The sequence below is a fragment of the Chionomys nivalis genome, chromosome 3 (genome assembly GCF_950005125.1).
Source record: "Chionomys nivalis chromosome 3, mChiNiv1.1, whole genome shotgun sequence".
In the NCBI taxonomy this organism is placed as follows: domain Eukaryota; kingdom Metazoa; phylum Chordata; class Mammalia; order Rodentia; family Cricetidae; genus Chionomys; species Chionomys nivalis.
The window spans coordinates 114,381,917-114,399,483 of record NC_080088.1 but is presented as its reverse complement, the minus strand read 5'-3'; the positions used below and the strand labels follow the sequence as shown (position 1 = coordinate 114,399,483).

The following is a 17,567-nucleotide window of genomic DNA, read 5'->3' as shown; positions in this document are numbered from 1 at the left end:
AGAAACTTCCAGCTGAAAGCACTCACTCAAAGCAAAAGCTTCCGCTGCATCCTTCCCATCCTTCCGGCATGTAAAGAATAAACATGGAGCTTCCCCTGGCAGGCTCCCACACGTGTTCTGGGCCCCATCCACGGAGAACACAGACTTGCCCCCTGATAGTTTCCCATGCAGCACCAGAGATCAATAAAAAAGCAAAAGCTGGACCTAACAAACAGTGGAAGTGGCCAGTACCCAGAGCACAGCTGGAGGACAGCAAGTAGACCCTGGAGAGAAATTTGGCAGCTTGAACCTTTATTTTTAGTAGTTTTTTTTTAAAAAGCATAATTAGAAACTTTCAATACAGAAATAATCCTAGCAAACCTTTAAAAGTTTGTTGTTTGACAGGAGTTTCACATCAGGTCCACCAGGATACCAGTTTAGCCCTGAGACCCCGACCCCCACCCTTATCCCCACCCCACCCCACTCATGCATGGAACACTCTGTGGGACAGGCACACTGTTGTCACCAAAATCACCCATCACCTGGGCCTTAACAGGCCAGAAGCCACAGAGGCACCTAACTTGGGCCGGATGCTCCAAGATTACCCTCTTATTGCTTGAATTGGCAAACACCTTCACACTGGTTCCCACATGCTCAGAAGCGTGTGACACCTTCTGCCCACCCCACCCCCCTCCGTCAGCCAAGACAGTCCTAAAAACAATCTGCCTCAACTCCCAGCTCACCTGGATCAGATGGAGCCACGTACTGCTTGGCCCTGAAGTGTTCTCTACAGCACCTACCTTCCTAGGCCCACAGCCCCAACGCAGCCTGAAGCTCAGAAACACAGGCCTGTAGCACAGAACCCCAGCTTTGACGGTTTGGACAAGTGGAGAGACAGGTGAGAAGAAAGCCCCAGTTTTATTGATTAAAAACCCATCCACAGTGTTACCATGGAAAATCTGCAGTAATCTGTGATGATTGTCCAGTCAGGACTGTGCCTGGAAGTTGCCTTGGAAAGAAAATCTAATAAAACGCATTATGGTGTCCAATCAGTTCTTCCCAGTTACATGATCCTCTAGGGGAAAGGGAGGGAGGTAATCAAATGTAGATTACCCTGGTTTTTACTCCAGGGGACTGGGGTGGGTAGGTCAATACTAGCTGTCCCCACCCCACTGCCACTTCCTCCCAGTGGCTAAGAAATCTTCCTACCATCTTCATACTAAAACAGGTCTATCAATAATGCAAAGCTGCCTATCCTAGCCTGGAAGTGTCGTCCCATTGTCCAGCAACTCCTGAAGTGCCAGAGGTGCCACCTCAGAAACTAGCTCCAGTGAGAGGCCCTTGCATATACAGAACAAGGGTGCAAAGCCCCCTTTTCCCACGAAAGGGAAAGAGCCTAACCTACAATGAACAGAAGCCATACACCTTTTCTAAAAATACTGAACCCAAAGTGGAACAGTCACAACTTTTGCTATTGAGCCAATCAAGTCTCGAGGAAATAACTGGGGAACTTAATTCATTTGATTTGGCTTCATTTGGCTTTATGTTAATGATCCCCTTGCAAGCTCCACCTCTGAACAAAGGTACCCCGGCTATCTTTCTGCTGGTACTGAAACATGTTGGGTAAGTGAGAAGCCACGGCTCCCCTGGGTTTGTAGCAGAGGCATCTGGAAGGCAGAATGAGAAACCTGTTGGCTAAAAGGGCAGAACTGACTTTCTCTGTGGAACTGATGGCCTAGGGCCAGCCGAGGGCAGGGCCTGAGTGGACGCCAGGTTCCCCAGCTCCCAGATCAGCTGTGGGGCAAGACCCATGCAGAGTGCACTCCATGGGCCCAGGCTGGCCAACGACTCAGCTAGGACATGAGACTGGCTCCTCAGGAAGCTGCCGTCGAGATGGGATGGGAGGGCTTGGGAGGGTCTGTTGCAGCAGGTTGGCAGGAAGGAGGCAAAAGCCAGAGCAGGCTGAGGGTGTGCAGCTGGTTAATGCAATATACACTATGTACAAACTGGTTAATCAGTCCACTCAGCTGGCAGCGTCCTCACCAGGTCCAGGAGCCTCAGCAGGGAGTCGGCACCAGTGGGGAAGGGCAGGCTCGTCCAACACCTTCTTGGCACTCAAGGGGAAAGGGGCAGGAAGTGCCGATGGCGCCTCCCAGTACAAAAAACGTGGAGAGAATTCTTTAAATAACGGCACTAAACTGAGACTGTCCCCCGAGGAGCCTCCAAGAGCCTCGGGCTGGGAGGGATGCAGTTGCAGTCTCTGCAGTGGCTGGGACATTAGCAGCAGCGTTTCTTTCGTTTACTGTTTTTCGTGAGCTTCACCACATCGTTCTGTTGCTGCTGCTGTTGTTTCGCCAAGTTGTCTTTCTTTGCTCGTAGAACCAGCTCTGTGATACAGTTGAACATCTGGAGATGACAGGGCAAGGCCGACCTGAGACCTAGTGCAGAGCCCCTGCTGGCCAGCACAGACCACTTTCTATTCCTGTATGAACTGTGTGTTCTTAAAACATGCATGCGCGTGTATGCCGGGGTGTCTCACTATGACTATGTAGCCCAACCTGGTCTAAACCCACAATTCTCTTCCCTCTGCCTCCCCAGTGCCAGGGTTCCAGGTGTGTACTGTGTGCCCTCAAAACACACTCCAAGACAGTGTTCTCAGCCTTCCTAATGCTGCAATCCTTTAGTACAGTTCCTCATATTGTGCTGACCCCAACCGTAAAATTATTTTTATTGCTACTTCAGAACTGTAATTTTGCTACTGTTATGAGTCATACGTAAATACACCTGATGTGCAGGATGTCTGACGGGTGACCCTGTGAAAGGGTCGTTCGACCCCAAAGAGGTCATGACCCACAGGTTGAGAATTGCTACTTTAGGAGGAGGTGGCAGACTTAAAGGTGAAAAAGAAATGATAAAAGACCACAGCTGTCTTGGGGAAGTCAATTCCTGGGGTATTCCCAGTCTCTTTTCCTGTATGTGGGTAAGTGCACGTGAGCACAGTACCCATGGAAGCCAGAATCCACTCCCGTGGAGCTGGAGTTACAGGTGGTTGTGAGCTGCCTTGCATGGGTGCTGTTAACTGAACTCAGGTCCTCTGGGAGAGCATAAAATCTTAATCACTGAGACATCTTTTCAGTCCTTTTTAGTACAGAGGAAGAAGCAACCAGAACCTCTGAAAAGACAAGAATATGTTGCTCTGCATATAGACGGAAGGACACACAGGCTGTTCACCTCACTGCACCCAGGGCCAGATAACCCTGACGACCAATGTCGTGCTGCCAGAACCAACGGTGCTAAGGCAGGGATAAAAGCCACAGGGATAAAAAAGCTGAACTAGGGGCTCAGACGTCCTCAAACCAGCGGTGAGATGACTCTGTGCTTAAGAACATGAACTGTGCCACCATGCAGACCAGGGGTTGGTCACAACTGGGCCCACAAGCACCTCTCACTCCAGCCCCATGGGATCCGATGCCCTCTCCTCTTCTGGATCCTGCACATGCAAACTGCATGCACTTACACACAAGTATATATATATATATATTTTTTACACAAATATTTTTTTTTACAAAGAGCTGAGCTCAACATCTCCATCTCTGAGCAAGCACAGCTCGACTCACTTGATCCTCACAGCCTGGAGAACAACTCTCACTCAGGTGAACAAATGAATTACCAGGAGGGAAGTCCCACATGTGTCTGGCTCTGAGGCTCTGTGTTCTCAATGCAGTGGGAACCCAACTTCCCTGGCACCTCTAAACTCCTCTGGGGCCAGTGAGTGGGCCAAGTGGGGCTTGTGCCAAGAGTTCTAGCTTTTCTCCCTCAGAGCCACAGCCGCTCTTCAAGGTGCTGCTACAAGTGAAGAAGAGGCCTCCAGGGTGGATGCTCTACCCACAAGCCCCAGGAACAGGTGCCCACTTGTGCTCAGAGGCCAGGAAAGCAAGCAACCAAGAGACAGGGAAGAGGTGGTAGTGATGGGCTCAAGGGAGGGCCAACAGGAAGCAGCTGGATAGAAACTGCATGGCTTTGAGGTAGTTGATTCTTAAGGATATTCAGTAAGAGGAACTTCAGTTTTCCTCCGTGAAATATGGGATCCTACCTCAGAGGGCAGCTGAGCTAAGAGCTAAGACTTTTAAAGGGCCTGCACAGCAGCAAACAGTGGGCATTAAATAATTTGGTCAGATGCCTGAGCAGGCCTGGCGTGGGGAGTCTTGGCAGAGAAGTGAGCTCGGCAGAAAGCTCATGGTCCTCACCTCCCCCTAGCCCAGGGATCAGTACGGCTTACCTCTTCCACATTCAAATTCTCCTTGGCACTGGTCTCAAAGAGCTGGATCCCCATCTGCCCAGCAAATTTGTAGGCATCTTCTGTCTCCACCACCTTCCGCTCAGGGTCGTCATTCTTATTGCCCACTTTAAGACAAAGCACAGTCAGCCGCCTGCAAGAGCACCAGTTGTTGCTCTCCCACCGTCGCTACCCTTGGGGTCCAGCCTCACCTAATATTCGGCACACATCGTCACAGTTCTGGTTGATTTCATGAAGCCATCGCTTGACATTGACAAAGGACTCAGCACTAGTGACATCGTAAACCACAATGACTCCATGGGTCCCCCGATAATACCTGTAGGGCCAAGATGCGCATCAGGGTTTTGGCCCAGGACAGAGAAGCTGCTTCCCTGGGACCTGCTTGGTATAGGACAGTGGCTGGGGGAAGGTGAGGGTGCCCGGGGTTAGGGCAGCCCTGCACCCAGCCTCAACCACCAGCCAGAGCCAAGCTTGATCAGCAGGACAGCACTGGCTTCACTGGCCTGCCCCTGGCAGCACTGGTGGAGGCTGGTAACAGTCTGAGGTGTACCAGGCCTGAAGAGTCACCCAGGTGACTGGGTGTACCACCAGCTGGAAGAGTCACCCAGGTGACTGGGTGTACCACCAGCTGGAAGAGTCACCCAGGTGACTGGGTATACCACCAGCTGGAAGCTTCTTTGAAGTTCAGGCAGTTTTCGTGTTTGACATCATGTTATCACCATCCTGGTGATAATTCAGTTTCAAATCTTGGTAGTAAAATGGCATTCCTAGAGGCTGCACATTACAAGAAGCCATGGCAAAATGTGTCCCTTTCCTCTGGCGGACAGGCGACACTTCTTTTCCTACTCTTGGCTCACTGTACCAGGGAAGGAGAACGCAGAGGCTACACAGGCCTCCAGCAGCTGTAGGAAGAACTCAACTAAACCTGCAGACCCCAAACCAGCCCAAAGGTCTGAAAGGAAGGACGGTGCTGTCATTCCCCTCTGAACATCTGGTGCACAGAAAGCCGGACAGCACCAACCCTGAAGCAGGCCAGAGGCCACAACCTTGGCCCCACTCTACATAACCGCCTAGGCTGTTTCCCCAACCTTCTACTTTTGATCACTAAGGTCTTAGAACACCTAGACTACAAACCCCGAGGGCAGGCTGCCTCCCATTTAGCTTTCCTGAGGAGCACTTCCCCAGCCTGGGTCCCACGATGGCTACGCCAGGATCCACAGGATCCAGAATGGTAGGAGGCACCCAGCTGTCTAGTCATCTCTCTGAGGTCAGACCTATCTCTGAGAGCTGTGAACTGTGGAAAGGTTACTTGGCTTTCATCCCTACCCCTTACCTTAGTTTCCTCAACTATAAACTAGTTTCTAGTACAAATTTCTGAGGGTGGCTGTGAGGAAGAGGCGCTAACAGATGCCACCCCGAGGCTGGGAGCAGCACACAGACAGCGCTGGGTGCTCTTTATTGTCAGGACGAATGTTCCTTCCTAGCGATCTGGAGTCCCAGATGAAGGTGGCAGAACCAAGAGTGGGTGGGCAGGGCAGAGCACCAGGGCCCTGCTATACTGCGGCCCAAGCATCTGTCCACCCCTCAGACGTAGTGGAGCCCGCCCAGGACTCGCCCCAAGGCTGTGAGCCTTCTTGGCTTTGAGGGAGCCTGGCAGTTCCACTATCTCAGCTCAGCACTCAGCACAGCCGGGTGGATGTCTCTGGGGCAGGTAGGGAACCATGTGGACAGAAGACCGTCCTGCAGCAGAATGCCTCTGGAACCTTCCCTTTGCTGAAGACACAAGAAACGGCACATCACTGCCCTAGCTCCTGCTGCCCCAGGGGTGGCTCAGCTCTCTGGCTAGCGAGCCGACACGAGGGCTCCAAGTCTTTCCCACCCAAGTGCCTCACATCCACTTGTCCCAACTAGGCAGCAGGGCAGCGTGACAGCCACTTAGTCCAGTGGCCAGCTGCAGCCTCAGCACCCAGGCCTGCTTCCTAGGCCAGGGCAAGGCTTCATCCTTCTCGCTCCTCCCTCTCTCCTCCCACAGCCACCCGAGGACCAGAAATCTCCTCAGGAAGGGTTAAGATGGGAGATAGTAAAAGGGCTCCTTTAGCAGATACACAGGTTACAAACATTCCCACTCCTACATAGACTGCCACACCTCCAAAACATTCAACCATCTCCCGACCCGCCCTTCTTCACCAGCTGCTGGCACAGGGTCATTAGTCTCTCCAGGCCCCAAGTACCTTCTGCCTCAGAATGGACCCAGCCTAAAACCAGGCTAAACCTGGTTTCTCCAAACAGGCAGACAGAACAGTACCCTGTGCCTCGGGAATTCTGAGCTATGGCACAGGAGACAGTACAAACACACACATCATCCTAACCCTCAGAGTGGCCACCTGTGCTTCCACGACAGAGCTGGAAACAAACCACGAAAATCCAGAACTGTTATGCAGGAGGCCTGGGGCGTGTCCAGAGACCTCCCTGCATGCACTACAGCATGAAGCCCACCTCTCAGAAGCACCTTTAGCTGGGAGAGATGGTGCATGCCTTTAATTCCAGCAGAAACAGGTCTGTATCTAGGAGCTTGAGAGCAGCCACAGCTACATAGTGAAGCCTATCTCAAAAACACACAGACATGCCTTTATCTGTAAAATGGGTTAACAGCAGCATAGCACACAGGAAAATGCCAGAGCCCGAGTCCTGGATCAAGCATTAGCACTCAGGGAGATCCTACATGAAATCTCCGGACACAGGCACAGACGGCAGGCAGCTTGCCCAAGGACACACATAGCAGAAATTTAAATTCCACAGTTTCACAAACACCTAAGACTCAACACCGGAGGAGTTTCCTCCTTGGGCAGCTGAGTTCCACAAAGGCACTACAAATGAAGGTGGCATGCTAGACAATGGATTTCCCAGCTAACAGATCGAGGATACAGAAGAAGGGCCCACATACCTATGGTCTTCCAGGCCTCCAAAGAGAGAGAGCCATCTCTGTGCTCAGTCAGGGTGGATGACCAGAGACTGCATAGAGCTGACACCCTCCAAGAATTGTCAGTGGTTCACTGAGCACCAGGGAGGACCTGTCACTACTACCCAGTGTGGCAAACACTGATGCTATTGCCACCTGAAGAGAAAGGAGCTGCCAGCAAGTAAAACTAAGCACCACGAGGAGCATGCAGTCTATGTCATGCCAGATGCCAGGGCCGGGTGCCCAAACACTGCAGATCCCTAGCCCTGTGGCTACCACAGCAGTCATAGCCTTCTCTTGTATCTTCAGGGAGGGAAGGCACAGCTACCACCACCCACGGAGGGCAGGAACCACCCAGCCGCACTCCCTCTCTGACACTGTTTCTACTCAGCACTGTCACTCAGCCTCATGCAAACATCCGAGGCACATGGTCCAAGGGAACTCACGTAGAGGTGATGGTACGGAAGCGCTCCTGCCCCGCTGTGTCCCAGATCTGCAGCTTCACCTTCTCCCCATTGATCTCCACAGTCCGAATCTTGAAATCCACTCCGATTGTGGTGATGTAGCTGCCTGTACGAATGTAGCCCATTACTCAGAGTAGGGAACCCAAAACCCCACCCCACCCCACTGTATGTACCCCACAGTCAAAGCCCTAAGGACAGAGCCCTGAACAAAGAAGGCATACCTGCTCTAATAGGCCCAATGCAGTTGAGACAGGACACAGAGACACAAAGAAAGGTCACTTAGAAATACATGTCACCAATGAAATTAAAAAGGGAAATGATTGAGGAAAGAGGCGGGCTTTATTGGAAAGGCGGGGTAGGGACATGTCAGCTGTGACCAGAGAACAGGGCAGACCTATTCATCCTGGTTTCTATTCTCTATTTTCGTGTGTGTGTGTGTGTGTGTGTGTGTGTGTGTGTGTGTGTGTGTTGGAGGAGGAGGGTGAGGACCCAACACTGCACCCTGCACCTTCCTGGGGAGATGGTGAGTTTGGGGTGGTAGGTGAATAAGGAAGGAGTCAGGGCCAGTTCTCCAGTCCTTTGTGCTATTACTGAGAATTTGTACTGTTGCGTGTGGTGACAGTTGGGCAGTGAGTTTTCACCAGGGCACAAGATTCTTTGGAAATTGCTCTTAAGATATCCGTGTGGAAGATGCGTTAAGAGCAGCTGCCGACTGCTTCAGTTCGGTATGGTGCAGGTTTACAAGTGCCTGCCTCAAAGCATCATTTCAGCCGGAACATACCAAGAACAGACGACCACGTGAGGTGTGGCAAGGGCATGGGAAAGGGCAAAGTTCAAGGTGAGACAGAAGTGGAAGCAGGACGTTAGCAGGAAAGCTTAACGAAGGTGGTGAGGTGGAGGGACAGCCCACACCAGGGCAAGCACCCAGAATCCAGGTCAGCGTCTGGTACCTCCAGGGCCAACAGCTCCTCACAGGTGAGCAAGCAAAGCAAAGTCAACACACAGCGCAAGAAGAAAGCTAGAGACAGGTTCTGAAGACCAGTGCTTCTCAACCAGGGTGGCTTTGTTCCGAGGCCATGGAGACAGTGTTGCCTGTCATAGTACCACTGACATCTCGTGGGTAGATCTGCTCCACACCCAATAGAAGGCCTGGGTTCAACTCCCAGCACCCATATGGAAACTCACAAGCACAGACATACGTGCAGATAAACCCCAGAAACAGCTAAAGAGAAAAAGAACAGACAGGAGGGAAGATGACCAGTGCATCCTCGAAAAGCAATGTGGGAAATGGTGAAATGGCTCAAATGGGAAAGGTCTTGCTGCCAAGCATGACGACCTGAGTTCAATCCCACATGACGTGACGGAAGGAGAAAACCAACTCCCAAATGTCCTCTGACCTACACACACCATGGTGGTGTCTGAGTAAGAATGGCCCCCACAGGCTCACATATTTGAATGTCTAGTCAACAGGGAGTGGAACTGTTTGAAAGGATTTCAAGGATGAGAAGGTGTGGCCTTGCTGGAAGAAGTGCATCACTGGGAGTTCAAAAGCCCGTGCCAGGCGCCAGGCGTAGGCTCGCTGGCGCTCTCTGTTAGCCTGAGGACCAGGATATAGCTCTCAGCTACAGATCAGCATGGCGCCAGCCACCAAGTTTCCTGCCATGATGATAAACTAAACCTGAGGGACTGGAGAGATGGCTCAGCGGTTAAGAGCACTGACTGCTCTTCCAGAGGACCCAGGGTTCAGTTCCCAGCTCCCACATGGCAGCTCATAGCTGGCTGTAACTCCAGTGCCAGGGATCTGACACCTTCACACCAGTGCACATAAAATAAAGTAAATAAACAATAAGAAATATTTAAAAAAATTAAAAAACAAAAAAACTAAACCTGAAACTGTAAACTAAGCCCCCAATTAAAGACTTCCTTTTCATAAAAGTTGCGATGACCATGGTGTCTCTTCACAGCAGCAGAGCAGTAAAGAAGACACATGGAGTGTCCCCTTTCCCTCAGCTTCAGTCCAATATAGGTTTTGTTTCTCTGTGTAACAACCCCGGCACTGTAGACCAGGCTGGCCTGGAACTCAGAGATCCACCTGCGGCTGCCTCCCAAGTGCAAAGATTAAAGACATGCACCACTACCTCCTGGCATAAATAAGTTTTTTTTTTAAATTTATTTATTATTTATATAGTGTTCTGTGCACCAGATCTCATTACAGATGGTTGTGAGCTACCATGTGGTTGCTGGGAATTGAACTCAGAACCTCCGGAACAGCAGTCAGTTCGCTTAACCTCTGAGCCATCTCTCCAGCCCAACAGAAGTTTTTTGTTGTTGTTGGTTTGTTTTTCGTTTTTTTTTTGGGGGGGGGGCTGTCCTGGAACTCCCTTTGTAGACCAGGCTGGCCTTGAACTCACAGAGATCCACCTGCTTCTGCCTCCCTAGTGCTGAGATTAAAGGTGTGCGCCACCACCAACCCGCAATACAAGGTTTTTAAAAAGCAATTTGGCAGTACCGAGGAAAGTGTAAACACCCTAAGACCCTGTGACCTAGTGACCTCAGCTCTGTGTATACAAGAAGAAACAATGTATCCCAGAAATGCAGCATTGATTAAAACAGAAGCAACCAGAAGCCACGTGACCTGAGCGGCTAGTGAAGGTCAGAGCATCCAGACAGAAGCAACCTTCCCAGCCATTACAGAACGAAAGGAAGGCTGGGCATCCCAGCATATATGCCTTTAATCCCACTACTTGGTAAGTGGATCTTTGTGAGTTCAAGGCCAACCTGGTCTACATAGCAAGTTCCGGGCCAAGCCGGAGATCCATATGAGACAACATCGTCTAAGAACAATCACAAACAGGGTGGAGGTCTGTACACAGCCAGGCTGGAACATGTTTCTCAACAGCAGGTGTGATGAGGAAAAGACACCCATGCCCCAACAGAGGCCGCAGGGCAGCAGAGGGACAGTGCGGGACGGCTGTCATTCTTTTTTTTTTTTGGTTTTTCGAGACAGGGTTTCTCTGTGGTTTTGGAGCCTGTCCTGGAACTAGCTCTTCTAGACCAGGCTGGTCTCGAACTCACAGAGATCCGCCTGCCTCTGCCTCCCAAGTGCTGGGATTAAAGGCGTGCGCCACCACCGCCCGGCTCGGGTTTGGTTTTTGGTGTCATTCTTAACGCTACGGACATTTTCTTTAAACTCCTAAATGTGGGGCATAAATAGACCCTCAGTCGGAAAGTGAGGACCAGCAGGAGCTTCTCACTTAAGCCTCCGACCACACTTTCTCTCATCCAACAACCTGAATGATAAAGTCTCCTGCATTAGACAGAAGCAGGTAGGCTCTGGAACAGGGTAGGAGATTTCAAAACCAAAGCACCCAATAGCACCCAGGAGGACTCACCTGAGAAGGTGTTGTCTGCAAATCGTAACAGCAAGCTGCTCTTGCCCACACCTGCAGGAGAGAAGGCAGGGAGATGAGCAGGAGGGAGGGGCCTCCCTTCAGCCCATCCTTCCTAAGGAGCCCAGTGGGGCTGAAGTCTTCAAGGCCGACACATTTCCCCACACACCAACATTTCTTCCAGTAAATCGCTGACCTTTTCCTTGGTCCTCAGGTAAGACAAGCAGCTCTCAAATCCACTGGGGGAGATGACAGAGGACTCATGCCCAGGCCCTGTTCTGAGGGCTGCCCCAGACAACAGAGCCAAGCAAGAGGAAGGTCAACCTACTGAGACCAGTCCACCTGCATCCTCAGCAAGGTCCTCAGAAAACCTCCTGTTAGCTCAGTTGGAAAAGAAATGGAAAGCTGGGAAAGAGCCCTTGGTTTCATCAGGGCATTCTGCATGTGAAGACAGGCCCACAGGACCAGAACCAACTGTCAGTCATCTACCCCAGCTAAGTCAGCACGGCTGAATGAGTGAGGCAGGGGTGTTGTGGGGTATCGGTACAGTGTGAAGATGCATTGCTGTGATTGGTTTAATAAAAAGAGCTGAACAGCCAATAGCTAGGCAGGAGGTATAGGCAGGATCTGGGCAGAGAGAGAGAGGAAGTAGGAAGAGGAATCTGGCATAAGGGAGAGTGACTGGTCAGTACCAGAGGCAGCAGGATGGGCAGTACAGAGAAATACTGAGCTACACAATGGAACACAGATTTAAAAGTATAGGTTAAGTTATAAGAACTAGTTAAGAACAAACCCTAAGCTAAGGTCACGCTTTCAGTAAGTCTCCATGTCATTATCTGTGAGCTGGTGGCCCAAAGAAAAATGCATCATACAGGGAGTCTGCTGGGCACTACTTGGCTACCACCCATGGATGCTTGGACCACTGCATTTGCCACAGCGGCTCCTGGCTGTGCCTTAAGAACCTAGCTTCCGGGCTGGAGAGATGGCTCAGAGGTTAAGAGCATTGCCTGCTCTTCCAAAGGTCCTGAATTCAATTCCCAGCAACCACATGGTGGCTCACAACCATCTGTAATGGGGTCTGGTGCCCTCTTCTGGCCTGCAGGCATACACACAGACAGAATGTTGTATACATAATAAATAAATAAATATTTAAAAAAAAAAAAAAGAAAGAACCTCGCTTCCCCTCGACACATGTGGCTTTGATTGGCCAAGGCACCCATCCTCCTGTCTCCATGACCCAACAGTGGCTACATCAATGAATGAAATGATCAACACACACTCAGGTCTGCATGACAGCTCATGGTGCTCCCAGAATTCAAACTGTGTCTCCTCAGATAAGGAAACCAGGGCTTGGAGAATGATCTAAGATGCCTCCAAAGAAGATCAGACACAGATTTAAATCCAGGCCTGTCAAGCCCCCCTGGACACCTCTGCTAGTGTCCTGACAGGCTTGTCTGCTTGCTCCTTCCCTCATCCTATTTTTCAGGAGGAGTGGGTGGGTATCATGTAGACAGGGTATCATGTAGCCCCGGCCAGACTTGAGAACTCACCATGTAGCACAGGATGGCCTTGAATATGATTCTTTTGCCTCCACCTCCCAAATGCTGGGGCTATAGGTGGGCTGGGGATTGAACCCAGGGCTATGTGCATGCAAAGCAAATACTCTACCACCTGAGCTATATTCCCAGCCCTTGATGTGGGCACTTTCAGCCCGCTTAGTAGGAATGCAAATGATTTCAGTTTCTTTGAAAAGCAATTTGACAATACCAAGAGAAATGTAAAGGCCCCAGCCCCTGAGATCTAGTCTCCTGACTTCTGCAGAACTGGGCACAAGAACAAACACAATGTATCCAGTTTTGAGGAGACTTTAAACCAAGCAGCCAGAAGCCACATAACCATCATTCTCACATCTTTTTCAGGAACATCTTTATGACCCCAGGGCTCCTACACCCATCCTTTCTGCTCTATTCTAACAGAAATGCCTTCAAAGGTACCAGATCCAAACCCAGGACCCCATAATGTCTGAATTATGGCTGAATGACTGAAAGCAAACTGTAAGGAGATGTGCCTATCATGAGAAACCCACAGTTTGACTCCAATTCTCAAAGATAACATTGCTCCACCCCCGACCAAGACTGCAAACCACTGGGTGGTGGGCTACACAGCTGTTCTCTAGCTGACCCAGACATCCTCTCCAGGCCATCTCCAGTGAGCAGCTGGGGGGCACCCAGAAGAACTTGCTTCTCTGAGGACACCTGAGGGGACCTGTTCCTGAGCACACAGCTGAAGCGTGAGGGCACCGGCCGCTCAGCCTCCAGCTTACAGGGCTCTTGCTCAGCACCACTTCCTCATTGTTCCGCCATGAGGCTTCCTGCTAAACCCAAGGAGAGCCCAAGCTCTGGGCTGGTCCTCATGGTGTTCTGCCTGATACTAACCCCATTGGCCCTGAGGCCTCCTCTGCTTCCTCCTGAAGCCTTCTAGATCCAGCTTACTCAGCTAAAAGCTCATGTCTGGTCACTAAGCAGTGAGTTCCTTAAGCACTAAGGAACCTCACCTCCTTCATCCATTCAGTGCTATGAGCTGAGTCCAGCACTTAACAGCCACCAACTAAACCCTCCACAAACTGGCGGCTCAACAAGTGTCAGTCTCAGGGAAAGTCATGGAACACCACGCTGTAACATCAGCATCACCAGGTCCCATGAAGCAGTTTTCAAACTTTAGGGGCAGGAGCCAGCAGAATCCTTTTTCTTTTTTCCCTTAGAGTCTGTCTGACCTGGAACTTTCCAATGTAGATAGATAGATACTCCAGGCTGGCCTCAGACTCAGAGAGAGTCACCTGCCTGTGCCTCCCAAGTGCTGGGATGAAAGATGTGCAATACTACACCTGCCCTTTTATTATTATTATTATTATTAAATTTATTCAAATCTCAGATCTCTAATAGACAAGGGAGGGTATCATCCGCAGTGAGTGACAGCTGGGCCTGAAATCCTAAGCTGCGGAGTAACCCCTAGTCACAACAGGGTCTGCCGCCATAGACCTGATACCAATCTCCAGCACTGCTCTCTTGAGGAACAGAAAACCAGACAACACCTCTGGACTATCCCAGGGGCTCTCTACCCTGCAGATGCGCCCACCTTACGAGACATACTTTCACCATAGCAATACTTTCTTCTAGCCAGTCTGCTGCCTTCCAAGGGGCACAGGCCCCGGCACATCTGCTGCCTGTTGGCAGGCAAGCAATGCCACCCTTGGCCGTTACCCCCTCCTCTGTACGCTGCTTTGGGCCTCATCCCAGCTTTGCCCCACTGCTTCCCTCTAGGCCACAGACCCCTCGATTTTCTTTGCTTCAGCACCAGTCTGCTGTGAACTCGAGTTCGACATCAACTTGACTTCTGGTGTGCCTCAGACAAGCTATGCCTGCCTCCCAGCTGCAGTCTGCCCTAGGTCTCTGATGGCATACGAGCCTCCAGGTTCTACAAATGAGGGTGACTGGCATCAGTGGGCACCATTATAAACCAAAGCCAAAGTCAGAATAGCTGAGAAGAAAAGTACAGAAGCCACGCCCAGGGAATACACCCCAGAAGTGACTACAGCGTGGCCAAGTGTGTCGGAGGACTCCGGGTTTCTAAGCCCAGCTCCACCTGCCCTCACAACACTGGCTCCAGCTTTGCTTCTGAAAACTGTGGGGTTCGGGGCGAGTCAGGCAGCTCCTCTAAGCCTGAGTTTCCTTATTTGACAAACCACAGCGGCCATGGGTGAGAATCAGATGAGAAAGTGCGTGTGAACCATTTGACACACCTTAAGAAGCACACACTCAAGGGGCCCAGGGCAAGCAGGTGAAGACAGGCCCCTGCTCAGCTGCAGAATATCTCCCAGTTTCCAAAGTGTTCAACGTCGGGGGGGGGGGGGGTGTCAGCCAAATGCCAGGAGAAATCAAAGAGCAAAGTGCCTCCCTCCTCTCCACGACCCAGGCCTACACACTCCTACTGAGCTGGGAGCCAGACCCCAGACCTTGACCAATGAGTCTTCTCCCATGACTGGCCTCTGAGCAAAAAAAAAAAAATCAATACACCATGTAAAATACACTGTAAGATAGCAAGCCAAAAACATCTCTTGGGTTTCACAGAAAAGCCAACAAGCTACATTTTCTTGCTGAGTTTAACCCTTTCAGGTTTGGAATATTAACATTAGCACAGGACATTAGGAAGGGTAAGACCTCTGACCACAGCAGGGTGACTTTAACTCTGAAAGGAGAGTCACTGGGAACCAAGGCCAGGGAAGAAAGCAGATCCTCAGGGTACAGAGCAATGCCACAGGCTGTGATTCAAACACAGCCAATCAGCCTTCCGCCTTTCTAACTCCACTCTCAGCCACAGTCACTCTCCCACCCAGCCAGGCCCTAACTTTTCCCGACATCGTCCCTCTACCGGCAGCAACCACCGAAACCTCAGTCCTCTTCCACAGGATCCAAACCGCCAGCCACAGCCCAACCTGGCCTCACTGGTGACTTCCACGACCCATGGATGACACTGCCACCCAACAAGCCTACATCCTGAGTCTCAGGGGACTGGGTGCTCCATTTCCTTAATGATCCACAGGCTCTACCACCAACCTGGCTGTCTCAAGTCACATGACCCTCTATCCCACACTCAACTGAAGTTAACTAATCTATAGACTTGGCTGCTCCCCAGCCTCCTTCCAAAACATCAGCACCTCAGCTACACTCCCATCAACATCCTGGGACCTGCCTCCCTGAACTCAACATCACCCTGTAGACCTGGTCACCTAACCACACTCCAAACATCTCTACAATGCTTCTTCCTTGGCCAGAAACCAGTGTGACTTTCCTAAGGCTGCTTGGTGTTCATTCACTGAACAAAATGCATTTTAACACTGGGTACCAGAAGTTGCTCGGTGAATCAGAGATGGAGCAATGCCGCAAGGAGTGTGTGTACATGGACAAAGCACTTAAATATGAGATGAAGCCCCCTCCCCCGTAAGGTTACAGCAAGCACTGTCCACACACCGTGCGCCAGGCGCTGTTCCCATCACCGTGAGTGTAACAACCGCCCGTCAGTGCTACTACCTCTGAACCAAGTGAAGTGGTAACCATTCTGCAGGAACGTGCTTATGGCTTTACCTGCCGCACCTCATCCAAACGCACGGCAACCCAGAGACGCAGGTCCTGGAAACACCCCCATTTCACAGAGGCCTCAGTCTTCACGGGGGGGGGGACGACACGACTCGTGTAGACAACACTAACAGTTACTTACGGGTTACTACTTTACGTTGGGTCAGGCGCTAAGCACTCTCCCTACTTTAGCTCACCGAATACTCACAACGCTCAGTTTAACAAGTCCCCACTTCTCGGATGCAGGAACTGAGGCTCAGAAAGGTGAAGCAACTTGCCCAAGGTCACAGAGTGAAAAAGCTTGTCTTCCCGGGACTCGAACCCGGGTCTCTCCAACTCCAGCAATAGCGCGACTTGACCAAGGTCACACGTGAGGCAGGAACCAGCGCCGGGCCGTGCATCCCGCGCGCTGGGCACCCCGACCCGCCGAGGAGCAGCCCGGAGTCCCAGGCTGCTCCCCCGGGGCCTGCGGCCGCCGAGCTCCGCGCCTCCCGCCCGGCGCGGGCCGCGCCTCCCCGCCCGCCCGCCCGCCCGTCCGTCCGCCCGCCCCGAGGCCCCCGCGGGCCGCGCCCGGCAGGGCCCGCGTCGCCTCCGGCCCCTGCGGCCCTCACCGCTGTCGCCGATGATGAGCAGCTTGAAGAGGTGGTCGTAGTCCCGGGCCATGGCGGGCGGGGGCGGCGCGGGCGAGCGGGCGGGCGGGGTCGGCACTGGCCTCGCGATCCGCAGCTCCCTCCCGGCTGCTCCGGCAGCGGCGGATCCACTTCCCGAACAAACAGCCGGAACTGACAGAAACACCTCCCTCCGCTCCCCCCACCCTCCTCCTCCTCTTCAGCAGCCGCCGCCGGTGCCACCGCCTCCCTCCTTCCCGCCCCGCCCCGCCACTGCGCAGGCGCGGAGTCTGGCCCCGCCTCTGCGCAGCCGCAGCACTGGCCGGCCGCGCCCTCTTCGCGCGTGCGCGCGACGCACGCTCCCCGACTGAGTCCCGTGCGAGCGCGGCGCCCGGGCCGGAGGAGACCCGAACCGTCCGGCCGGCCCGGCGGAAGGGAGGCGGTGCGGTCTGCAGCTCGTCCTGGAGGTCAGCGCTGGGCGGAAGTCGCCTCCGAGCCCCGCGACCCCGGGAACCTGACGCTTCTGGCCGAACGGGAAGCGGTTCCGGATTCGGATCGTAGGGCGCACCCTGGTCGCCTGCGCGGCCGCTCCTTCGGCCTCAGTTTCCCGTGGCCTAAGGAGCCTGGGGCGCCGGAACTCAGCCGTACGCAATTCAGAACCGACCTCAGGTTTTTCCAGTTTGGGTGGATGCCCACCTGCCCTTCCCGGTGCGCGGCCACCGCCATCCTCACTGCGACT

The 17,567-nt window shown here is 52.4% G+C and overlaps 1 protein-coding gene across 2 annotated transcripts; it reads right to left on the bottom strand.

Moving 5' to 3' along the window:
- Positions 1 to 452: 452 nt before the first annotated feature.
- On the bottom strand, positions 453 to 17,051 carry Rab35 (RAB35, member RAS oncogene family). Of its 2 annotated transcripts, XM_057765952.1 has the most exons (6): positions 16,832 to 17,042; positions 11,092 to 11,142; positions 7,682 to 7,805; positions 4,468 to 4,592; positions 4,259 to 4,383; positions 453 to 2,385 (listed from the first exon to the last, which is right to left on the bottom strand). In XM_057765952.1, exons 1-6 carry the CDS (start codon positions 16,881 to 16,883, stop codon positions 2,257 to 2,259), a joined length of 606 nt encoding a protein of 201 aa, XP_057621935.1. In that variant the 5' UTR covers positions 16,884 to 17,042; the 3' UTR covers positions 453 to 2,256. The 2 variants fall into 2 exon arrangements, with proteins under 2 accessions (XP_057621935.1, XP_057621936.1); XM_057765953.1 differs by lacking the exon at positions 4,259 to 4,383 and having other exon boundaries at positions 2,279 to 2,385; positions 16,832 to 17,051.
- Between the last annotated feature and the right edge of the window lie 516 nt (positions 17,052 to 17,567).